At 45.3% G+C, this 21243-nt stretch overlaps 1 protein-coding gene across 6 annotated transcripts in view; it reads left to right on the forward strand.

Moving 5' to 3' along the window:
• Positions 1–21243, forward strand: part of CFAP100 (cilia and flagella associated protein 100) — a 44498-nt gene that overhangs the window by 17500 nt on the left and 5755 nt on the right. For 4 of the 6 annotated variants that reach the window (XM_036229739.1, XM_036229740.1, XM_016160527.2 and 1 more), the window contains 8 exons: positions 1649–1749; positions 3673–3865; positions 5256–5568; positions 5808–5888; positions 6331–6509; positions 6955–7081; positions 12306–12354; positions 12455–12606. In XM_036229739.1, the coding sequence (XP_036085632.1) occupies positions 1649–1749; positions 3673–3865; positions 5256–5568; positions 5808–5888; positions 6331–6509; positions 6955–7081; positions 12306–12354; positions 12455–12606 (1195 nt within the window). Of the gene's footprint in view, positions 1–1648; positions 1750–3672; positions 3866–5255; positions 5569–5807; positions 5889–6330; positions 6510–6954; positions 7082–12305; positions 12607–21243 lie in introns of all 6 variants that reach the window. The other 2 variants (XM_016160530.2, XM_036229742.1) reach the window with 2 other exon arrangements.

The raw sequence follows: 21243 nt of genomic DNA on the forward strand, positions 1-21243 counted from the left end.
CATAGAGTTTCTGATGCTTTGTCCTCCCATTTTGGCTGCCTTTCCATGTCTGTTTCTATGTACAAAGCAAAGCTCCTAAGTCTTCTGGTCTTATTAGTGTGGGTTTGCGAAGTAGGTGTCCAGAGGCACAGTCCTGAGTGGGGTTCAGCTGCAGGGCAAATTTAGCTCAAGCCTCTACCCCTCTGGGGCCACCTATTAAAATTCAGCAAGTAATCCACAGATGCTGTGCTTACAGTTGCCTCAAAAGGCCACACCAGTAACCAAGGCCAGGTGCCTCTACCAATGTGAGTCTGAGCAAGAAGCACCTGACTCTCTGAGGATTCACCTGGCTGTGGTTTGGGTGGGGCCATGAGTTGGGGGAAGCGGGGCTTCAGAGAGTCCTTTGTTATCCAGTTTGATGATGTCACAGCAATGCCGGCACTGTGTCAGGCACACTGGTAGCGGGGAGGGCTCAACAGGGAATAATGGATACCGCTGGCACTTTTGTACCTAGTGAGTCTCACCTCAGCCCTCACTCCAACAATGTCTCCCTGTAAGTCCCTGGTGCCCCCTGTGCACAGCCGATTGGGCACTGGTGCTTAGAGCAAGCAAGCAAATCTGTCACCACGAAAATCCGCTAGTGGATGCGGTGCCTTTAAGAGGCTCTGCTGCTGCCGCAGCCCCCATCCCACTCAGCTGCGTGGGACCAGGCAGCCCCACGCCCTCGCCCTGTCCCACCTTCTGCCGTTGCAGGATGCTTTCTCGGATTTCTCCCTAGTTGTATGGCTTGTTTATCTAGATCCCAGGCTATTTTTCCTTGCTGCCGCTCCTTATTTCCATCACAACTTTGATTTGGTCGCCAGAGCCTCTATCATCTATGCCAATTTTTTTTTTGGGGGGGGGTCTATCATATTCTTTTTTTAAAGAATATTTTGTTCTGTTTGTTTTTTTTTCCAATGAAACCTGTTTCTTTTAAATCGAGGGTAGGGGGAGAAAGCAGCCATATTTTTAAGACTTAAGTTTGGTGTCCTCCAGCTTCTGCCCTCCCCAACACCCTCTCTCATGTGCTGCAAGAACCTCTTTTTAGTCCCTGGGGGTGGGAGCAGCAGAATTGGGGTCTTTGGTAGCCCCTCCCAAATGCTTGCCCTACCTCTCTAGGCCTCAGGTACACTGCCCTCACCCACTCCCAAGCCCAGCCTTCCTGGGAGGCTCATGGAGATTTCTGCAAAGACAACACATTTTCACCTTGCGTGCCTCAGCTCTGGAGTCAGCAAGCCCTCATCAGCTGGTACCATCGCTTAAAAACAGCAAGCTCTTGCTTCCCTCCTCTACAAAGTGGGGGTTCCTGAGACTTTAAATGAGAGAGGCCATAGGGCCTGGGACATAGCAGATGTCTGAGACACAGGAGGGGCTATTCACAAGGTCCCTTTCAGATGCCAGGGACAGAAGCCCAGCTCCAACTAGGTTAAACCAGACAGGTGAGTTTATGGAGCTGGAAGGTCCAGAGATGAACTTCAGACATAGCTGGATCCAAGAGAACATTTGCCACTCACTCATGCTTTCAGGGAAGCTCCCTGTGCTGGGCTAGGAGGACTCTGGGCCCCTAGAGGCACAGACCATGGCTTGGAAATGCTGGTTCATCTCTCTAATGAGGTATCTCCCTCCCCAGTGTCTGTGATTGTTCCTGACTGTTCAGCTAATCCTTTCCACATGTCTGAGGATGTGGATTTCTTCTTGCTCAGAGATCAGGAGCGGAATAAGTCTCGCTCAGTGAGTATCGAGGACCAAGGCCTGCCCCTGGCTCTTTCCTCCCTCATACAAGCAGCAGCCAGATTTCTGAAGAACATTTTCCTCAAGTCACTCTCTCACTCCAGAACAGTAAATGACTCACCATTTCATACAAAACCAACTCAAAATTCTACCTGGCTCTCAGGGTTCTGACCTGTTCCACTCTCTTACCCAGTTTCATCGTCATTGCGCTTGAGCCTTTGTCAGGGTGAGCTCGGTGGAGATGCTGTGGCCATAGCCTCAGCCACCACACCTTTGCTTCTGCTGTCCCTTGCATGAAATTCCATTCCCTCCCTAGGATCTCTCTGTCCTTCAAGGCCCATCTCCGGCTCAGGGATCCTCTCACCTTCTCCAGGGATCCCCCTCCCAACTGCTCTGGCCTTGCACAATCCCCTCACTGGCATTTTCAGAGGTCAAATATGAACACAGACATGTACACATGAGCACATACACATATACACGCCCCTCAGCAGTGCCTGGGAGCCCCAGAGCCAGCCCTGACTCCTAGCCTGCACCTTCTCTGTACTCCAGCATAGTCTCTCTTGCCTCTCCATCCCAAGAGCCTATGTGTCCAGACATCCCCCTCCCCTACCACCACAGCATGGCCAGAGCAAGCAAGCCTCACTGCAGCCAGGCTCAGGCAGAGCTCCCCCAGTACACGTCTTCCCTGGGAATTGGCCAGTGTGTTTCTGGTCATACTTTTATGGCCAGTGTCCCAGGCTCCCTCCTGAATTGACTCTGTCCACCCCAACTCAGGGCTCAGCATCTGAGATTCTGCAGAGCAGTGGCTCCCACTACAACTTCATTGAGTAACCAGTGACACTTGTGGAAATGCACATCCTCCAGCCCCACCCTGTACCTCCTGCCTAGTCACTCTGCGTGAGCCACCACCCATCAATATTTCCCCGCCCCCTCCTGCCATGCTGTGCACCCACTCATGCCCTGGAAGGAGGCTCTTACAAAAAGCCACACTTTCCCAAGTGGAAGATACTGAAAACACACACAAGCTTTCTCTGACTCTGACTTGGAGATCTTCTTCTTTCCTCACCAGTACAGGATTGGATTTTCTTCTCCCACCATGGCCCTGCTTTGGGGCTTTCTCTGCCTTCCTCCAAAAGCACCTCCAACCTCACATTCCTACTCCTAGGCAACACAGCACCCAACCTCACACTCCTGCCCCCACCCCACCCCCACAGGGCCTGAACAGCAGGAAGAGCTGGACACCCCTGCAGCCAGAGACCTGCACTAGGCTTTGGGAAAGAGGCCCTAACCCTGCCCCCTACATCCTGAGATCTTCCTAAGTGAAGGGCTGGGGCCAGAGGCCAGTGCAAGGCAGAAGATAGGTGGGGAGGCCCAGACCCCAATGACAGCACAGCCCCCAACACTGACTAAGGAGCTTGCAGATCAAACTCAAGTTTTCAAGTTTCTTTTGGAAACTCAAGATCAAGTTTCCCTGAACCTCTAAGTATCAGATGTAGCAAGTCACAATACAAGACACTCAGTTTAAGTGTGAATTTCAGATAAACGAGGAATCATCTTTTAGTGTGTCACTGTACTATCTAGAATGCACACCTGACCGGTGGACAGCCTGTACTTCATCTGGCTGCCCCACCTGCACTCTTGCTCTCCAGAGGTTCTTCCTGCCCACTTCCTTTCAAACCTGGGCAGTGGTGAGCAGGACCCTAGGGCACTCCCACATGCAAACAGCTCCACAACCTTCCCTGCTTGCGTAGGGCATGTGCGCATCCCCCACCCTGTTTCTGCACCAGCACAAGCCCATGTGACCCTGGGAACCCTGCAACATGAGGGGTGGGCGCAGTCCAGACAGGATGGAGGAGGGGTGCGTGGGGGGGGGGGCGGTGAGATGCAGGCTAGCCGAGTGGAACCCCATCCTCTTTCTCCCAGGAGCGGGAGCAGAAGAAGACGCTGCGGGTGCATGAGAAAATGACCTACTCATCCAAAGTGTCAGCCAAGCACACCAGTCTCCGACGTGAGCTGCAGCTGGAGGAAGAGACAGAGGATCAGGAGGCGTGTGCTGAGGCTGAGCAACTGCGTGCCTTCCACGAAAACACGGCCTGGAAGCTCTCCATGACAAAAGGTGCCACTCCTCCATCCCCCATGTCAGGTCTGCACCCCTCACGGAGGGCTGTGCTTTAAAAGTTCTTGGAGAGACTAGGCTGCAGTGCAATGGAAAACAAGGCCTTTCTGTCCGACCCCTGTCTTCACCATCACAACACAAAGATCAGTTCCAGATAGCATGCAAGCCTAAAAGCCTCTGAATCCCAATATTGCATGCGTTCTGAGTGTTGACCATGCACAGTGAATGTAGGCAGTATAAAATATAGGTATTTGACTTGGAGGTAAAAAGCATCGATGTGGAACTAGATCTCCTGGATTCATATCTCAGCTTCAGCATTTAATTGCTGCACCATCCCGGAGAAGTTTGCTAATTCCTTTGCAGGCAGTTTCCTCTCCTGGCTGATGACTGTAACAACCTCATGGTTCTGATATTCAGTTTCTTCTGACACCGTACATAATGAGAAAGAGCTGCGTGTGAGAGAGCTGTTATTTTTGTGATTCAGTAGGAAATCTTAAGTACTGAAAACACACTAACATACTACCAATCCAGTTTGAGCACGAGACTCATCAGTGTCCCAGTTTTGGTTTCCAGTGAAGAGCCCTGGATCTCCTTGAGGGCAAGGCCTTCTCCCAAGGTAGAACAGGGAGGCAGGGGCCTAGTGGGCTCACTGCCAGACATCTAGACCTAAAACAGGACTCCTGCACCACACCAGGTTCTTCTGGAAAGGAGAAGATTTGAGAGACAAGACAGAGAGCTGCATGTTTCTATAGTGCTTTCCACACTCCCTGGGCTCTCCCAAGTTGGGGAGTGTCTAGGTCTTCCTTTTCAGAAAGGCCAAGGAAAGAGGCCCCTATGGCCCTTGGCCCCACTGCGCTGCCTCTGTGCTTGCACTCTGAAATGTCATCCAGATGCCCACTTTCCTGTCCTCCCGCCTGGCTTAAACTCTGGCAGTATAGACTTAGCTGCTGCCCAAATTAGGCCCTGGGGGCCAAGGGTACCCCAAGTAGAGATCATACTACCCCATTTTTCCCTCACCACCCCTATTCAGGTCCTGGCCATTAGGTCTTTTGTTATTAAGTCCACCTGGCTGTAACTTCCATGGAAGAGGTGGCCAGTCTTATTCCAGGTAAGAAGAGTGCTCTAGCAAGAGAGAGAGGCTCTTCTCACCTGGACCATTCGCCAGGCATAAAGATGGAGTATATCAGCCGAGCCTTCTCTCCTTCCACTGGAGAAAGGGCTCACTCTCCCACAGTTCCTGTAATAATCTGGGCCTTGTAGCACAGCGCTGCATCAGGAGCAGCTAACTGGCTCCTTACTTACTGGCTGTGTGCCCACCCTCAGCTATTGGCCTGGATCTCTTTTCCATTGCCTGCCCCATCCCTCAGATGTCTGCCTCCTCTCATTGCAGAAAAGAAAAGGGAATCTGATAACATAAACAAGTACATCAGCCAGAAGCGGCAAATGTTCCTCATCCAGGTAGGCCCAGCTGCTCCTGTGCAGGGGACCAGGGTGGGCTGTCCCAGTGAGAAGCATGACTCCTGCTCCGGTGGCCCTCAGTATGCCCTGGATATGAAGCGGAGTGAGATCCAGCGACTGGAGATGCTGGCAACTAAGGAAGAGGCAGAGCTGGAGCGGGCTGAGAAGACCCTAGAGAAGGACTCCGCCCTGTTTGATGAGTTCCTCAGGGAGAATGACCGCAGCTCTGTGCAGGCCCTGAGAGCGTGAGCCTGTGGCTGGAGGGCCTGGCTGGCCGTGTGCCTTCCCCCCAGGGTACCCTGGGCCTGTGCACACCCACCGACCCAGCCTGGACCAGGCCACTGCCCCTGCCCCTGCCCCCCAACCCCACCTTGACCGTGATCCTGACCCAGGCCCCTAGCAGCACCCCTACCTGCAGCCCGGCCTCAGGGCAGTATGGATGCCCTCAACCTGAGATTGACTCCCTGCCTCTACCCACCTCCAGGGCAGAGAAGGAGACCAAATCGAAGATGGAGAAGATCACTGAGATTCGGGATCTGACTACCCAGATCATGAACATCAAAAGGTGAAGTCAGAGGCATGCTGGGCTTGGGCTGGCCTGCCCACATTTTCCTCCATCACTTCTCCCCTAGCCAGATCTCATCACTTTACCACTGAACCCTAAATATCTCAGGGTTTTGAAGCCCTGTACACTGTTGCCCATCTTAAAGATGAGGTGACTGAGGCCAGGAGAGATTCAGTGACTTCCCCAAGGCCACACCACCAGGAGACAGGTCTCACATTGCTCTGAGGCCCCCAGGCTCCACTCTGAGAGGGGCGGACAGAGTCCCTGAGGGCTGTAACTCTGGGAGGTGTAACCCACGTTGGTCCCTGCAGGGCAGGCATTCTTTCCCTGGCATGACATTTCTCCTATTCCTATTCTCCTTAGCTAGGGTACAAGGGGTTCCCTCTGGAGGGGCCTCCCAGGAGGCAGAGCCTGACCTCACCTTTCCCCTCCCTGGATTTAGTGAAATCTCCAAATTTGAAGATACTCTGCAGCATTACAAGATCTACAAGGATTTCCTGTACAAGCTATCACCCAAGGAGTGGTTAGAGAAACAAGAGAAGCGCTTGGCTCTCAAAAAGGCCAAAGAGGTCACCGAGTCTCCCAAAGAGAACACTCTGTTCTCCACACAAGGGGATAAAGGTAGCAGAAAAAAGAAGATAGGTTCCTGGGTCCACTAGACCCTGTGACTCCTGTAAGGGGTCTTAGAGGCATTCAGGCCACAGGGTTGGTCCCTTCCATCCCCTGCAGAGCCCTAGTTGGCAGCAGCTGCCTCTTAGCCACTCATGGCTCAGCCCAAGTGCCCACTTCGGGAAATAGGGCTGGCTCTCAACTCAATCCCAAGGGGTTTTCCTCCTATACACCTCTCTTCTTCTACTACTGAAGGGTCCCAGGGAACCCTGTGGCCCCAAGCATGTGTCACCACATGTGTGGTTCCAACCAAGATCATCTGGGACCCCTCCCTTCCTTCCTGTATAGGACCAGGGATCGGGGGCAAGATAGGCTTTAGAGGTACGTGGCTGCCCCAGGTTGGTGAGGCCCTGTCCCAGGCTGGGGCACATGAAAATCATTCCTCTGCTTCCTCCAGAGGGCCAGGGCCCAAGGAAGTCCTGGAAAGTGCTGCAGGTGATACAGCCGGGGCAGATCCTGGTTAGTGCTGATGGCCTCCAGAAGGACCACCAGCCTAGCATGAGTGGCAGGCTGGACCCCAAAGGGTGAGTGGGCTTGGCGGTAAAGGGCTGAAGAAGTGGCTGGGACCTGGTGGGGGGTGCTCCTCAGTGACTCCAGTTCAAGGGCACCCAAGATGGCCAGATTCCCTGAAAGGGAAAGTTTAAGGAGGGGCTCTTCCCAACCTGGAGGGTGTATAGTCTGATTTAAGCTGGAAAATCAAGAGGTTTTCTCAACAAAGGCTTATTTCTGCATAATCAATAAACTTAAGCCTGGGGTGAGCCACTCAGGTGCTAAAGGACTAGTCAAATGTAAACAGATGAGGGTGGCCAAGTGGGCACAGGGAACAAGACGGCACATGCACTCCACCAGCCTTTTGTAGCCAGGGAGCGCCAGCCCAGGGGCCAGAACTCCAGAGCCATTTGAGAGAAGCCAGAGTCTAGACTTTTCTATTAAATTACCCAGATTTTAAGTGTGATGGTTACTTTCAAATCTTCCAAAAAAACACAATGAGAGACAAACAGAAACCCAAACAGATCTGTGGTCCAGTGCAAACATGTCCCTCCGCAGAGGCCTGCAAGGCCAGAGCTGTCACCCACTCCATCTGGTTCTAGGGTGGGTATGTTTATCTGCTGGGTCATCCAGTTACTCCTCCTTCCTCACTGAAACATTCAAAAAAATCACAACTCTATAGAAGATATAAATTGAGAAGTCTTAACCGCCTCCTCCCACCCCCCGTGTGCCTCCTTCCCAAGCTGTTGGCCCAAGAAGCCACAGGTAGTAGTACTGCAATGAATTTTATTATTTCCTGCATGTCCAGCCATTTTTATGCAAATAGGATGTTGAACCATATCAAGTTGCTGTGTTTGTAGGTCCAAAGAGTACTGGCATGTCTTATAACTCAACCTAAATACAAGCAAAGGTGATTTTCTTATCCTTAACCTTCAAATTTTCCTGGTGGCCCATCCAGCCCCTGGTCTCTTGGTGCTGGCTGGAGCAAAATTCATAAGATATGAATAAGGGGCAGGGCGCTGACTACAGCATCACCTGGCTGTCAGGCATTTATTTGCCTTCAGTGTGCCAGAGCCACTGTCAGGCACTAACCTGTCCCATGGAGTCTGGACCACCTCAAGAATGAGGGCCTGGAGAGCCATGTGGGAAGTCTGGGATGGGGGTCAGAGGGAGGGGGAGGGAGAGAGAGAGAGAGACTGAGATATTGAGAGATATTGAGATTGATTGGTTCATGTGATTGAGGGGCTGGCAAGTCCACAATCTATGGGCGGGCTAGCAGGCTATAGAGCTGCTGCTACCTACTGTTTGTGTCTGAAGGCAATGTACTGGCAGAATTCCCTCTACCTTTGGGGAGGTCAGTCTTCTTTTTATTGAAGACTTCAACTGATGGGGGAAACTCACACACATTATAGAGGGTCATCTGATTTGATTATTAATCTCATCTAAAACACACCTTCACAGAAACATCTAGAATAATGTTTGACTTAGCCATGTTGAAACATAAAATCCACCATCCCAGGGGGCACTCAGAGCTGGGTCTGCTGGCCCTGCTGAATTGTCCTAGTGCCTGATAGTTCCATCAGTCATCCTGGAGGTTCTAGCTGACAGCCATGCCTCCTGCTGGGGGCGAGTTTCAACTCCAGTGACTCTTGCCCCATAGCCCTTCCAGCTCCCACCTCTGGGATGCCAGACACCTCTTGGACATCTCTTGGATTTCTTTCTGCAATGCCCCAGACACCCCACACACAATCCCCTGTGTTCTCTAGCAGTGAACACAGGATTGACGACCTCATTCCCCACCACCACTGCCTCTCTCCTCAGCAAGCCCCTTCCTGTCCTCACACTGCCTCATCCTCTCGCCACCCCTCCCCCAGATGCCCCCAGTTTCCTTGCTCCTCCATCTCAGCCATCCAAAACCCCAGCAACTCCTGGAGGACCACCCACATGACATGTGAGGAAACTGAGGCATAAAGCAGCCAGCTGGCCTTGGAACCACGGGCTCTGGCTCCAGCGTCCACCCTCAGGACCAGAGCCTACAGAGGCCAGGAATTTTCTGCAAAGCGGCAACATAATTGGATGTAGTTATTTTACTTTTTTTCTCTTATATTGAGGTGTTATTGACATGACATAAGATTTGTTAAAATGAACAAATCTTAGGTAAACATGACTTTTTACACATATATATACCCATGTGATCACACTCAGATCCAGATAGAAAACATTCCCAGTGCCCAGAACTCCCTTGTGCCATCTCCCAGTCAGATCCTACACCGGAATGTATCCACTGTTTTGATCTCAATCACCCTGGGTCACTTTCCTTGTTCTTGAACTTGATGCACTTAGAACAACACCACTGCTCTTTGTGCCTGGATCTTTCCACTCTTTAGCTACCTGGCTTTGTGCAGCCATGGGCTTTTCTTTCTCCTGCTGTTTCATATCCCACTGTGGAAATAAGCCCTGCTATCTTAGTCCATTCTCCTATAGGTAGCCATTTGGGTTATTTCCAATTCTTGGTCATTTTGGTTAAAGATGCTACAAACATTCTTGTGCTTTTCTATCTGAGCACTATTTTATGCATGAGCACTATTTCATTGAAAATAGGAGTGGAATTTTTGGTTCATAGTGTGAGCATATGTTTAGTTTTAGTGGCTTCTGCATACAGTCCTCCACATTGGTTGCCCCATTTTACATGCCCGTCAGCACTCATGAGAGTTCCAGTTGCCCCACTTACTCATCAAATCATCTTTCATTCTAGGTATTCTGGCAGGGTTGTTTTAAAATAGAGTGTATTGATAGAAAATCTGAGGTTCAGTAAGGCCAATAGATCAAAAAACTACTACCAGTGAAAAGAGAGTTTGTTCCCAGAGGGGAGGGCATGCCATGCCCTGGGGGGCCAACTGGGAAGCACCAGGGTGGTCAGGAGGCAGAGGAAGCAGGGGAACTGTGGACAGGAGCCTTTATTGTGGTTTTTGCAAGAAGGAACAGGTGAGACAGGGTAAACGGGCCTAGGATTGGCTGATTTGAATAATTTCAGCGCTCTGGGGCATAGTGGCTGTCCAAGTTGTCTGCTACCTGGCCCTGAGAATTAGGCAGAGAGAGAGAGTGCCGGCCAGTGTGAGAGCATGGGATGTGGACTCTGGATTGGTCGCTTTGCATTTAAAAAGCACATTCAATGGTGTTTGTCCTTTCTGGAGTCAGCATGGCCCCAAATATCAAAGCATCAGGATATAGAAAATCAAAGACAAGTTTAATTCAGGGGTGGGGTGGTGTCTGTCCAATTTTTGTACATTGTTATTAGATTGTTGGCCTTTTTCTTTTGGTTTTCTATTACTGCTTTATATATTTTGGATGACAGTCCTTTATGTAATAAGCATAGTATAAATACCTTTGCCCGGTCTCTCTTGCCTTATTATTCTCTTAATGTTATCTTTTGATCCAATTTGCTTTAATGGATGATGCATTTTGTGTTCTACTTAAGAAATCTCTGCCAACCCCAAAGTCACTAAAACAGTATCCTATGCTTTATTCTGGAAGCTTCATGGTTTAACATCTTGGTGAAGGTGGTGGTAGTAGGGATGGGAAGAATGGGTGGCCCGGGGGCTCAGGAGCCTCCCCCTCACTCTCTTCCCCTTACTCTCCTTCATGAGGTCTGTATCTTCTGCTCATCCCCTTACGCACTTTGTCCTCTGTTCTTCCTTCTCTACAATGGCCTAGTCACAACCTCCCATGGTTCTGTCTCTCACTGTTTCTTGAGCTCCAGGCTCCAATGGGCAACCCTCCTTAGATGTTCTTCACACTCGACCTCCCATGTCCCAAACTGATGCTTCTCAGGCTGGAAGGGGACCCAAGTGCTATCAATTTGCAAGTTCACATTCATCTTTATGAATCATGGTCATGCTTTGTGGAGAAGAGCAGCCACCATTGGTAGGCCATGCACATGTCATGAGGTAATTCTGATCCCTGCAACCCCCTTTCCAGTGGGGACTGTTATTTCCAGTTCAGTGTCGAATGGTGTTTCCAAAAGGCTAGCTATACATGTTTCCTCTGCCTAGGGTTCCCCTCAGCCCTGGAGCTCCCACTGTAAGAACCTGCTTTGGGACAGTTCCTGAGAATAGAGGTCTGGGAGCACACTGTTCTGGGTTTGCATCTGGGCCCCTCCATCTATTAGCCACAAGAGCGAGCAAGGCCTCTGAGTACAGTTGGTCAGGGTGTGGACTTCACAAGGTACTCAGCCGAGAGGTTGAGTAGGGCCCTCCAGGCTATGGAAGGCAGATTCTCAGGAAGGTACCTTATGGGCCAGAAATGTCCTGCAGGTGACCTTGGGTAGGTGACTTGCTCTATGAGCTTCACATTCTTCACTTGCCAAATGGGCATTGATGTGTATACAACGTAAGACACAGGCCCTGTACTTATCACTTCTCCACTGCAGGTAGATCAGGGCCTCAGCACAGATTCCTCTGGCTGTGAGCCTGCCCTGGCTACTCTTTGGCAAGTTGAACTTGCATATCCAGGGTCGGGGCCCAGGATGGAGCAGGTGAAGAGGGTGATGAAAGAAGATCTGGATGTCAGGCAAAATTGGGTCCTCATCCAGTGGGGCCTTCCAGGGCCTCATGCTGAGTGATCAAAGCCCACACAGCCTTTCTCACACTCCTGTGGGCTAGCCCAGGATGGTCCCTACCCCTATAGGGTGCTCAGGGTCAGTCAAAGGCAGCCGTGTCACAGGGTAGCTATCAAGGACATCAAGGACAAGTGCCAAGGCCAAATCTAGATAGGGGAAATGGACAGAAAAGACCCTGAAAGTAGCTTTCAGAAAAAGGATGTTAAATGGGGAGGGGCAGCCTCAACAGTGGGAGACAGGTGCTAAGGACCTGAGGCAGGGTCAGCACCTAGAGAGATAGGAAGGAAGCTGGTAGGGCAGGAGCAGAATAACCTCAAGCAGTGGGGAAGCAAGGACTAGGACCGTGGCAGGGGCCTCATGGCTCCCGGGAAGAGACCAAGTTTTATTCTAACTGGAATGAAATTAGGTAATTGAATTTTGAAACTCTTCCCCTGGCTGCTGTGTGATAGCTGGGGAGGGCCGAGAGCGAGCTGGTATCACCACTTGGGCAATTTGTGCAATAGATGAAGGAAACAAGGGGTGTGGGGGTGGACAGATGCTCTGGAGATGCCAAGGGTCTACACCACTGGTGTGGGGTACAACAGCCATTTAACTTCTGCTGAGGCTGGGCCCTGGCGCCCTGACCCCACATCTCTCCACAGGTCAAGCTCTGCCCATCCCACGCAGGAGGACTCAGAAAGTGATGGGGAGGTCAGTGGCCCTACTCTGGGCAGGGCCTATGGGAGCCAGGATCCCCATCCCCCCACACTCCCACACTGCTGGCACCCCACACACACAGCTCTGGTTGCAGGAGCTGGAGCTGTACTTCACAGAGCCCCAGCAGCTCCTAGATATCTTCACGAAGCTGGAGGAGCAGAACCTCTCACTGATCCAGAACACGCAGGAAATGGAGGAGACCTTGGAGGAGCTGAGCTTCACCCTGAAAAACACCCAGATCCGCATGTAGGTCTTGCGTGGGGCTGCCCAGGCTGGCGGGGGATGGGCTCTGTCACTGGTTGTTACATAGGACCCCACAGCCACTAGGAGCTCGGTTATATAGTACCCCACCCTCCCTGTCCATGGCCCTGGCCCTTACCTGGCTTCAGTTTTCTGGAAAGGTCCCTTTGAAGTCTTACAGTCCTGGTTATGGTGAGAGAGTGTGTCCTGCTGGGCAGGAGAGCTGAGGGTCATGGGAACCCAGGAGGAGCCTGGGAGCAGACCACGTGGATGGAGCCATACTAGAATGGTCCGTCACCACTCTGGAGTAGTCTGCAGCCAAAGTGGGACATATCCAAGGACCTCCCACCCCAGCTACATTCTTCTGATGCCAGGCCCAGGAGAGCTGGGCTGGGCAGGGTCAGACTGAGGCACTAAAGTGAGGCCTGTTGGGAGCAAGAAATTCACTCCCAAACACGGATTGAGCACCTATTCTAGGTCAAGCTTGGTTCTCTCTCATGGAGCTGACATTCCATGAAGGCAGACAAACAATAGACAGGCCCACAGATTGACCTGTAAATACTGACACTTGCTAGGACGAAAATAAAAAGAATGATATGAGAAAGGAGCTGAAGTGGAGGGTAGCAGCAGATGGGTCGGGGTAGGGTAGGCTCCCAGTGGAAGGTGTCATTTGAGCCAGGCACTTCCTGAGTGATGGGAAGCCATATGGTGATCTGGCAAAAGAAGGTGCCAGGCACAGAGAAAGTAAGTGCAAAGGCCCTGAGGTGGGAGTCAGCCCAAGGCTTTAATGTCCCACAGGGAAACCAGGTTCTTATGTAGCCATGTCTTGCTGGCCCATGTCCTGCCATGGAGTCTCCAGAGTGATGTGAAACCATCAGCTCTCAGGCAAGATTGTGTTTCCTAGAAAGCTAGAAGGTAGCAGAGACACACAGAGAGATGAACTGGGGAGAGGCAGGCAGCCTCCCAGATTCTGAACCTGGTGAGAGGACACACACATGTACACATACACCTCATAGCAGAATCCTGGAGGTGCTGTTCAGGCAGCTGAGTCACTTGAACAGCTGAGCCATCTCAAGAGCACCAACACTTTATTTCCAGGGGAGTCACAGCCCATATGCATTTAACTTCTATGAACTCAACTACATTTTCTCAGAAAAAAGAAAGAAAGAAAGAAAACTTTAAAAAATATACAACAAATAAACAACCTGAATAGGCCTATCTATTGAGGAAATTGAATCAATAATTAGTAACCTTCCAAAACAGCATCAGACCGAGATGGGTTCACAAGTGAATTCTACCAAACATTGAAGAAAGAAATTATACCAATTCTGTATAATCTCTTCCAGACGGTAGAATACATCTTAATTCATTTTATATGATGAGCATTACCCTAATATCAAAATCTGACAGAAACATTACAGGAAAAGAAGACTACAGACCAGTATCTCTCACGATCATAGATGTAAAAATCCTCAACAAAATATTAGCAAATTGAATTTGACAATATATAAAAAGAATTATATACCGCGACCAAGTGAGATTTTCCCCAGGTATGCAAGGCTGGTTCAGCACTTGAAAATCAATTTGAAAATCAATCAACAAGCTAAAGAAAAAAGTTACATGATCATATCAATACATAAAAAGTGTTTGATAAAATCTAACACTTATTTATAAAAACTCTCAATAAATTAGGAATAGAGGGGAACTTCTGGAATATGATAAAGATTTCTACAAAAACCCCACAGTTAACATCATACTTAAAGCTTTCCTGCTAAGATCAAGAACAAGGCAAGGATGTTTTCTCTTTCCATTCCTTTCAACATTGTACTGGGAATCCTAGCTAATTCAATAAAACAAGAAAATGAAGTAAAATGTGTACAGAGTTGAAGGAAGAGATAAAGCTGTCTTTGTTTGGGGGTGACATGATTGCCTATGAAGAAAATCTGAAAGAATTAACCAAAAAACCTCCTAAAACCTATAAGCCACTGTAAATACTGACACTTGCTAGGAGGATACAAAGTTAATATAAAAAAGTCAATCACTTTCTTATATATCAATAATGAACAAAGATTTGAAATTGAAAACAAAATACCATTTACATTAGCACCCCAGAAAATGAAATGCTTAGGTATAAAGCTAACAAAAAATGTATAAGATCTATATGAGGAAAACTACAAAATTCTGATGAATGAAATCAAAGAACTAAACAAATGAAGAGATACTTCATATTCATGGATAGGAAGATTTAATATTGTTAAGGTATCAGTTCTTCCTGAATTGATCTGTAGATTTAATACAATCCCAATCAAACTCTGAGCAAGTTACTTTGTAGATATCAACAAACTGGTGTTAAAGTTTATACAGAGAGACAAAGGACCCAAAATAGCCAAAACAATATTGAAGGAGAACAAAGTTGGAGGACTGCCGCTACCTGACTTCAATACTTATTATAAAGCTACAGTATTCAAGAAGTGTGATATTGGCAAAAGTATAAACAAATAGATCAATGGAACAGAATAAAGAGCCTGGATAGAGACTTACACAAATATAGTCAACTGATCTTTGACAAAGGAGCAAGGACAATACAGATATCCCCCACTTTCCCAAAGTTTGAGTTAACACCATTTCACCTTTATGAAAACTTACATCATTACCTGTCTTCTCTGAGAGAAATCTTAAGACGATTTTCGCTTTTCTGAAAAAAAAGTTGATATCGTACTAATGTAAGATTTACATAAAAGTGAAGTGCTATAATGCAAACTTTTGGAAAATAGGGGATATTCCTTGCTTTACACTGTTTCACCTTATACAAGGTTTCACAGGAATATTCTACTTTTGGGTAATGGAAAAAAACCTATATAATGAAAACCTGTTTAAAAATTGATGCTGGACAAACTGGACATTCACATGCAAAAATTAAATAAAGATAGAGACATTAAACCTTCAAGAAAACTAACTCAAAATGGATCATAGACCTAAATGTAAAATATAAACCTATAAAACTCCTAGAAGGTAGTATAGGAGAAAATCTAGGTGGTCATAGGTATACTGATAACTTTTTAGATACAATACCAAAGCAAAGGTTCATTAAAGAAATAATTGATACAGTTAAGATGGTGGAGTACGGTAAATGCTGCACTTGGATCCTCTCACGACCACATCAAAATTGCAACTAAATTACAGAACAATTATCACTGAGAATCGCCCGAAGTCTAACTGAACAGAAGTCCTATAACTAAGGACACACAGAAAAAGCCACCTCAAGACTGGTAGGAGGGGCAGAGACACAGAAGAGACACGTGTGGTTGTTAAAAATCAGGAGGGATGTCTCGACTAGGAGGCCCCCCTGAGGAATGAGGGGTCCAAGCCCCATACCAGGTTCCCCAGCCCAGGGTTCCAGTGCCAGGAAGAGAAGCCCCCACAACTTCCGGCTGTGAAAACCAGTGGAGATTGTGGCTGAGCGAGGCAGAGTAACAAACATTCCTCTTAAAGAGAGGATCCAAACACAGCATTTAGCTACCCAGCATCTTGACTGGAACTCTCCTCCTGAATGTTATATGCCAGGGTGTAGCGGAGTATTGCTCTCAGGTTTGTGAATGAGAAGGGTCTATTCAATTTATTTTTTTATTGTAGTAAATCCATATTACATTAAATTTGTTCATAACCATTTAAAATGTATATTTCATTAGTATTAAGTAATTCATTGTTGTGCAGCTATCACCATCATCCATCCCCTATGCTTTTCACCTTGCAAAACTGAAGCTCTCTACCTATTAAACAATAACTCTCATTTCCCGACCCCTCAGCCCCTGATAACTACTACTCTATTTTTCTGCATTTGTGATTCTCACTACCTCAACTATTTTACGTAAGTGGAACCACGAAGTTTTTATTTTTTTGTGACTCTCTTATTTTACTTAGCATAATGTCCTCAGGGTCATCCATGTTGTAGCACATTGCAGAATTTCCTTCCTTTTTAAGGCTGAATCATATTCTATGTTAAATATAGGCCAAATTTTGCTTATCAGTTCATCCTTTGATGGACACATGGGGTGCTTCTATATTTTAGCTATTGCAAACAATGCTGCTATGAACATGAGTGTATAAAGTTCTTCAGGACCCTGGTTTCAATTATTTTGGGTATATATACCTATAAGTGAAATTGCTGATTCATATGGTAATTCTATTTTTAACTTTGAAAGGGACTGCCAAACTGTTTTCTCACAACAGCTGTACTATTTTACATTCCCTACTTCTAGTGCACAAAAGTTCCAAATTCTCCACGTCCTTGCTGACACTGTTTGTTTATATAGTAGGCATCCTAATGGGCATGAGGTGGTATTTCACTGCAGTTTTGATTTACATTTGATTTACGTTTCCCTAATTTTCATGTGCTTATTGGCCATTCGTGTCTTTTCTTCAGAAATGTCTATTCAAATTCTTTGCCTATTTTTGAATCAGGGTTTTTTATTATTATTTTTGGTAGTTGTTGCATTTTAAAAGTTGTTTATATATTTTGGTTAGTAGTGCCTTAACAAATATATGATTTACAAATATTTCCTCCCATTCTGTGTTGTCTAAGTAATGTCTTTTTGCACAAATTTTAAAATTTTTCATGAAGTCCAATTTGTCTATTTTTGCTGCTGGTCTATACCTTTAGTGTCATATCCAAGAAGTAATTGCCCAAATCAATGCCACGAAGATTTTACACCATGTTTTCTTCAAAGAGTATTATTGTTTCAGGGCTTGGCAACCTTGTCAAAATTATTTGATCATATATGTGAGGGTTTATTCATGGCTCCCTAGTCTATTCCATTCGTCTATTTGTTGTCTTAATGCCAATACCATGCTTCTTTGATTACTGTAGTTTATAAAGTTTTGAAATCAGGAAGTGTGATTCCTCCAGTTTTGTTCTTTTTCAAGAATGTTTTGGCTACTTTGGGCCTGAGATTCTATGTAAATTTTGGAATGGATTTTTCTTTTTCTGCAAAGAACTCATTGGAAATTTGATAGGAATTGCATTGAATCTGCAGCACTTTGGATAGCGTTGACATTTTAAGAATATTGTCTTCTAATCATAAACACAGAATGTATATTTATGTCTTAATTTCAACATTTTATTGTTTTCATTAGACAAGTCTTTCACCTTCTTTAATTCTTAAGTATTTTATTTTTTTGATGCTATTGTAAATAGAATGGTTCTTATGTTTTCCTTTTCAGATGGTTCATTTTTTATGCATAAAAATGCTACTGATTTTGTTGAGTTTGTACCCTGCTACTTTGTTGAATTCACTTATTAATTCAAACAGCTTTGTTATGGAGTCTTCAGAGTTTTCTACATATACAATTATATCATCTGCAAACAGGTAATTTTACTTCTTCCTTTCCAATTGGGATGCCTTATTTCCTTTTCTTACCTAATTGCTCTGGCTAGAACTTCCAGTACAATATTGAATAGAAATGGTGAAAGTGGGCATCCTTACCATGTTCCTGATCTTAGAGGGAAAGCTTTCAGTCCTTAACCATTGAGTACGATGTTTGCTGTGGGTTTCTCATATATAGCTTTTATTGTGTGAAGGTAGTTTCCTTCTATTCCTATTTTGCTGAGTGTTTTATCATGAAAGAGTGTTGAATTTTATCAGATCCTACTTCTGCATTAATTGAGATGATCCTGTGGTATTGTGTGTGTGTGTGTGTGTGTGTGTGTGTGTGTGTGTGTGTGTGTTGTTTATATGGTGTATTAACTTATGTTTGTTTTGACCCATCCTTGCATTCCAGGAATAAGACCCACTTGGTCATGTTGTATAATCATCTTAATATGCTGCTGAATTCTGTATGCTAGTATTTCGTTGAAGTTTTTTTTTGCATGAATGTTCATAAGGGATATTAACCTGTAGTTTCTTTTCTTGTGGTATCTTTAACTGGCTTAGGCATCATGGTTATTCTGGTCTCATAGAATGAGTTAGGAGGTGTTCCCTTTTCTTAAACTTTTTGAAAATGTTTGAAAAAGATTGGTATTAGATTTTTTGGTTATTCATTTTCCTTACTGGTTGTATGTCTACTCAGATTTTCTATTTCTACACAATTCAGTCTTGGTAGATTTGGGGTTTCTAGGAATTTTTCATTTCATCGTTATCCAATTTTTGAACATATAGCTGTTCATAGTACTTTTATTTCTGTAGAATCAGTAATAATGTCCCTTTTATTTCTGATTTTAGTAATTTGTTTTTCTCCTTAGTCCACCCAAGCTAAAGGTTTGTAAATTTTGTTGCTCTTTACAAAGAACCAATTGTTTTTCTATTCTCTATTTTGTTTTTCTCTTATAATCTTTATTATTTTTTTCTGCTAGCTTTGGGCCTAGTTTGTTCTTTTTCTGGAAGTTCCTTAATTGTAAAGTTAACTTGTTGATTTCAGATCTTTACTTTTTTTTAATTGTTAAGTGTTTATAGCTATAAATTTCCCCTAAGCATCACTTCTGCATTGTCCCATAAATTTTGGTATGTTGTGTTTTGTTCTGTTTTGTTTGTTTTATCTCCAATTACCCTCAGCTTTTGTTTATCTGGGAAAGTCTTGTCTTCTCTCTTGCTTGTAAGAACAGTTTTTGCCAGATATTGGCTTCTTGATTGACAAGTTTTTTTTTTTTCCTTTGAGTACTTTGAACATATCAGCCTACTGTCTTCAGGTCTCCAAAGTTTCTAATGAGAAACTTGCTGATAACCGATTAAAGATCTGTTGTATGTGATGATTTTCTTCTTTCTTGCGGCTTTCCAGATTCTTTCACTTTGGCTTTTGATTATCCTGTGATAGTTTGATTACAATGTGTCCCTGGGTAGGCTTGTGACTTCCTTATTTGGAGTTCCATGAGCTTCTGAGATATTTATATTCATGTCTTTCATCCAATTTGGGAAGTGTTCAGCTATTATTTCTTCAAACATTTGCTCTGCACCTTTCTTTCTCACCTTCTTCTGGGATATCCAAGGTATACATGTTCCACAAATTCCTTAGTCTCTATTTGCGTTTATTCAATCTTTTTTCTTTCCATTTCTCAGCCTTGATAGTTTCCACTGTCCTATCTTCAAGATTGCTGATTCCTTCTTTATCCAGCACAAATCTGCAAAGAGATTGAATCTCTCTAGTGAATTTTTCATTTCAATTCTTGTACTTTTCAGCTCCAGATTTTTTTTAGGTTTTCTATCTCTTTATTGAGATTTCTATTTTGTTTGTAAATTTTCTTGACTATCTCCACATCTTTAGGTCTTTGACCATCTTTATGTAGTCTTTGTAGTGTATCTGCCATCAAGTTTTCTTAGGAACAGTTTCTGGGTTTGTTTCTCTTTGAGTGGGCCATACTTTTGTTTTTGTTTTTGTTGTCATTAAACGCCAAATGTTTGAATCTAATAATATAGTAACTCTGGAAATCAGATTCTCTCCCTACCCCAGGATTTTAGTATTATTGTTTTTGCTTATTTAAAAGTTGTCTCTATGCTGAGCCTGAGGTGTAAATTTAAGGTCTTTTAAGTCTTTCCTAAACCTTGGCATGTGGTCACTTTCCAGTTTTCTCCATATATAGTGTTGTCTTTTAATGTCCTTGGTCTTTAGTGTCTGGTTTCAAAAGGGGAAAAAGCAAAAAATGAATGGGGGCTGAAAAGAGCACCAGCCCTTAATTTCCCTTGGAAGTTACTTCATCAGTGGGGGTTGCAGGGTGGGTGGGGGATTGCAACAATAGGGAGAGGTGCGACAATGGCTGTCTGCCTGTTGTCTGCACCTCTGTGAACAGCAGCAACAGTGATCAGAGTACAGATCCCCAATATTTAAAGGGCAGGGTCCTTTTGCCCACCCTAGTGCCCACAGGCTGTGTAAGTTGCTCCAGGAAATTTGAATAGTTGCCTGCTATGTGGCTGTGAGTGGTGACTGGGTAGCTGCTACTATGCTCAGAGCTGAAATTGACTGAAGTCAACTGCAGTTAGTGGCCAAGGCTTCCCTGGAAGTTGCAAGGGTTCAATTAACTTTAGAATTCCAAAATAGTTTTATCAGACAGATTCTACCAGTGTGATTGTTGTCTAGATTGGGGAGACAGATTCCTGGTGCTTCCTATTCTCTCTTCTATTTAAAAATATTTTGGTTTTGTTCTTTGTGCTACTATTTCTGCAGGAAAATGTAATTTTTTGTTTGGTCTTTTGAATGACTCTTATTCACATTTCGTGGTACTTGTTTTCTTTAATACCAATCTGGTAAACTTTCTAGCTATATGATCCCTGGTATTTATGAAGAAATTATTTCTTGTTGCCTTTTGAAAAACTTCTTGTGACTTCTACAGTTCAGTCCAACAGCTCTAAAAATTGTTAAATATATAAACATATATAAAAGTAGAGAGAATGAGTCCCCATCACCAGTTTCAACAGTGATCAACTCATAGCCAATCTCCTTTCACCTAAACCCCACAACACACTTTTTCATCTCCCTTATTATTTTGAAGCAAATTCCAAGTATTGTATCATTTTATCTGTAAATATTTTGGTAGGTATCTCTAAAAAGTAAGGCTCTTTAACATAAACTCAATACCATCATCATATCCAAAGAAAAAGGAGTAACCCTTAATATTTAATATTCATAATTCATAAGTGATTGTTTCTAAACTATTAG

The sequence above is a fragment of the Rousettus aegyptiacus genome, unplaced genomic scaffold (genome assembly GCF_014176215.1).
Source record: "Rousettus aegyptiacus isolate mRouAeg1 unplaced genomic scaffold, mRouAeg1.p scaffold_m13_p_12, whole genome shotgun sequence".
In the NCBI taxonomy this organism is placed as follows: domain Eukaryota; kingdom Metazoa; phylum Chordata; class Mammalia; order Chiroptera; family Pteropodidae; genus Rousettus; species Rousettus aegyptiacus.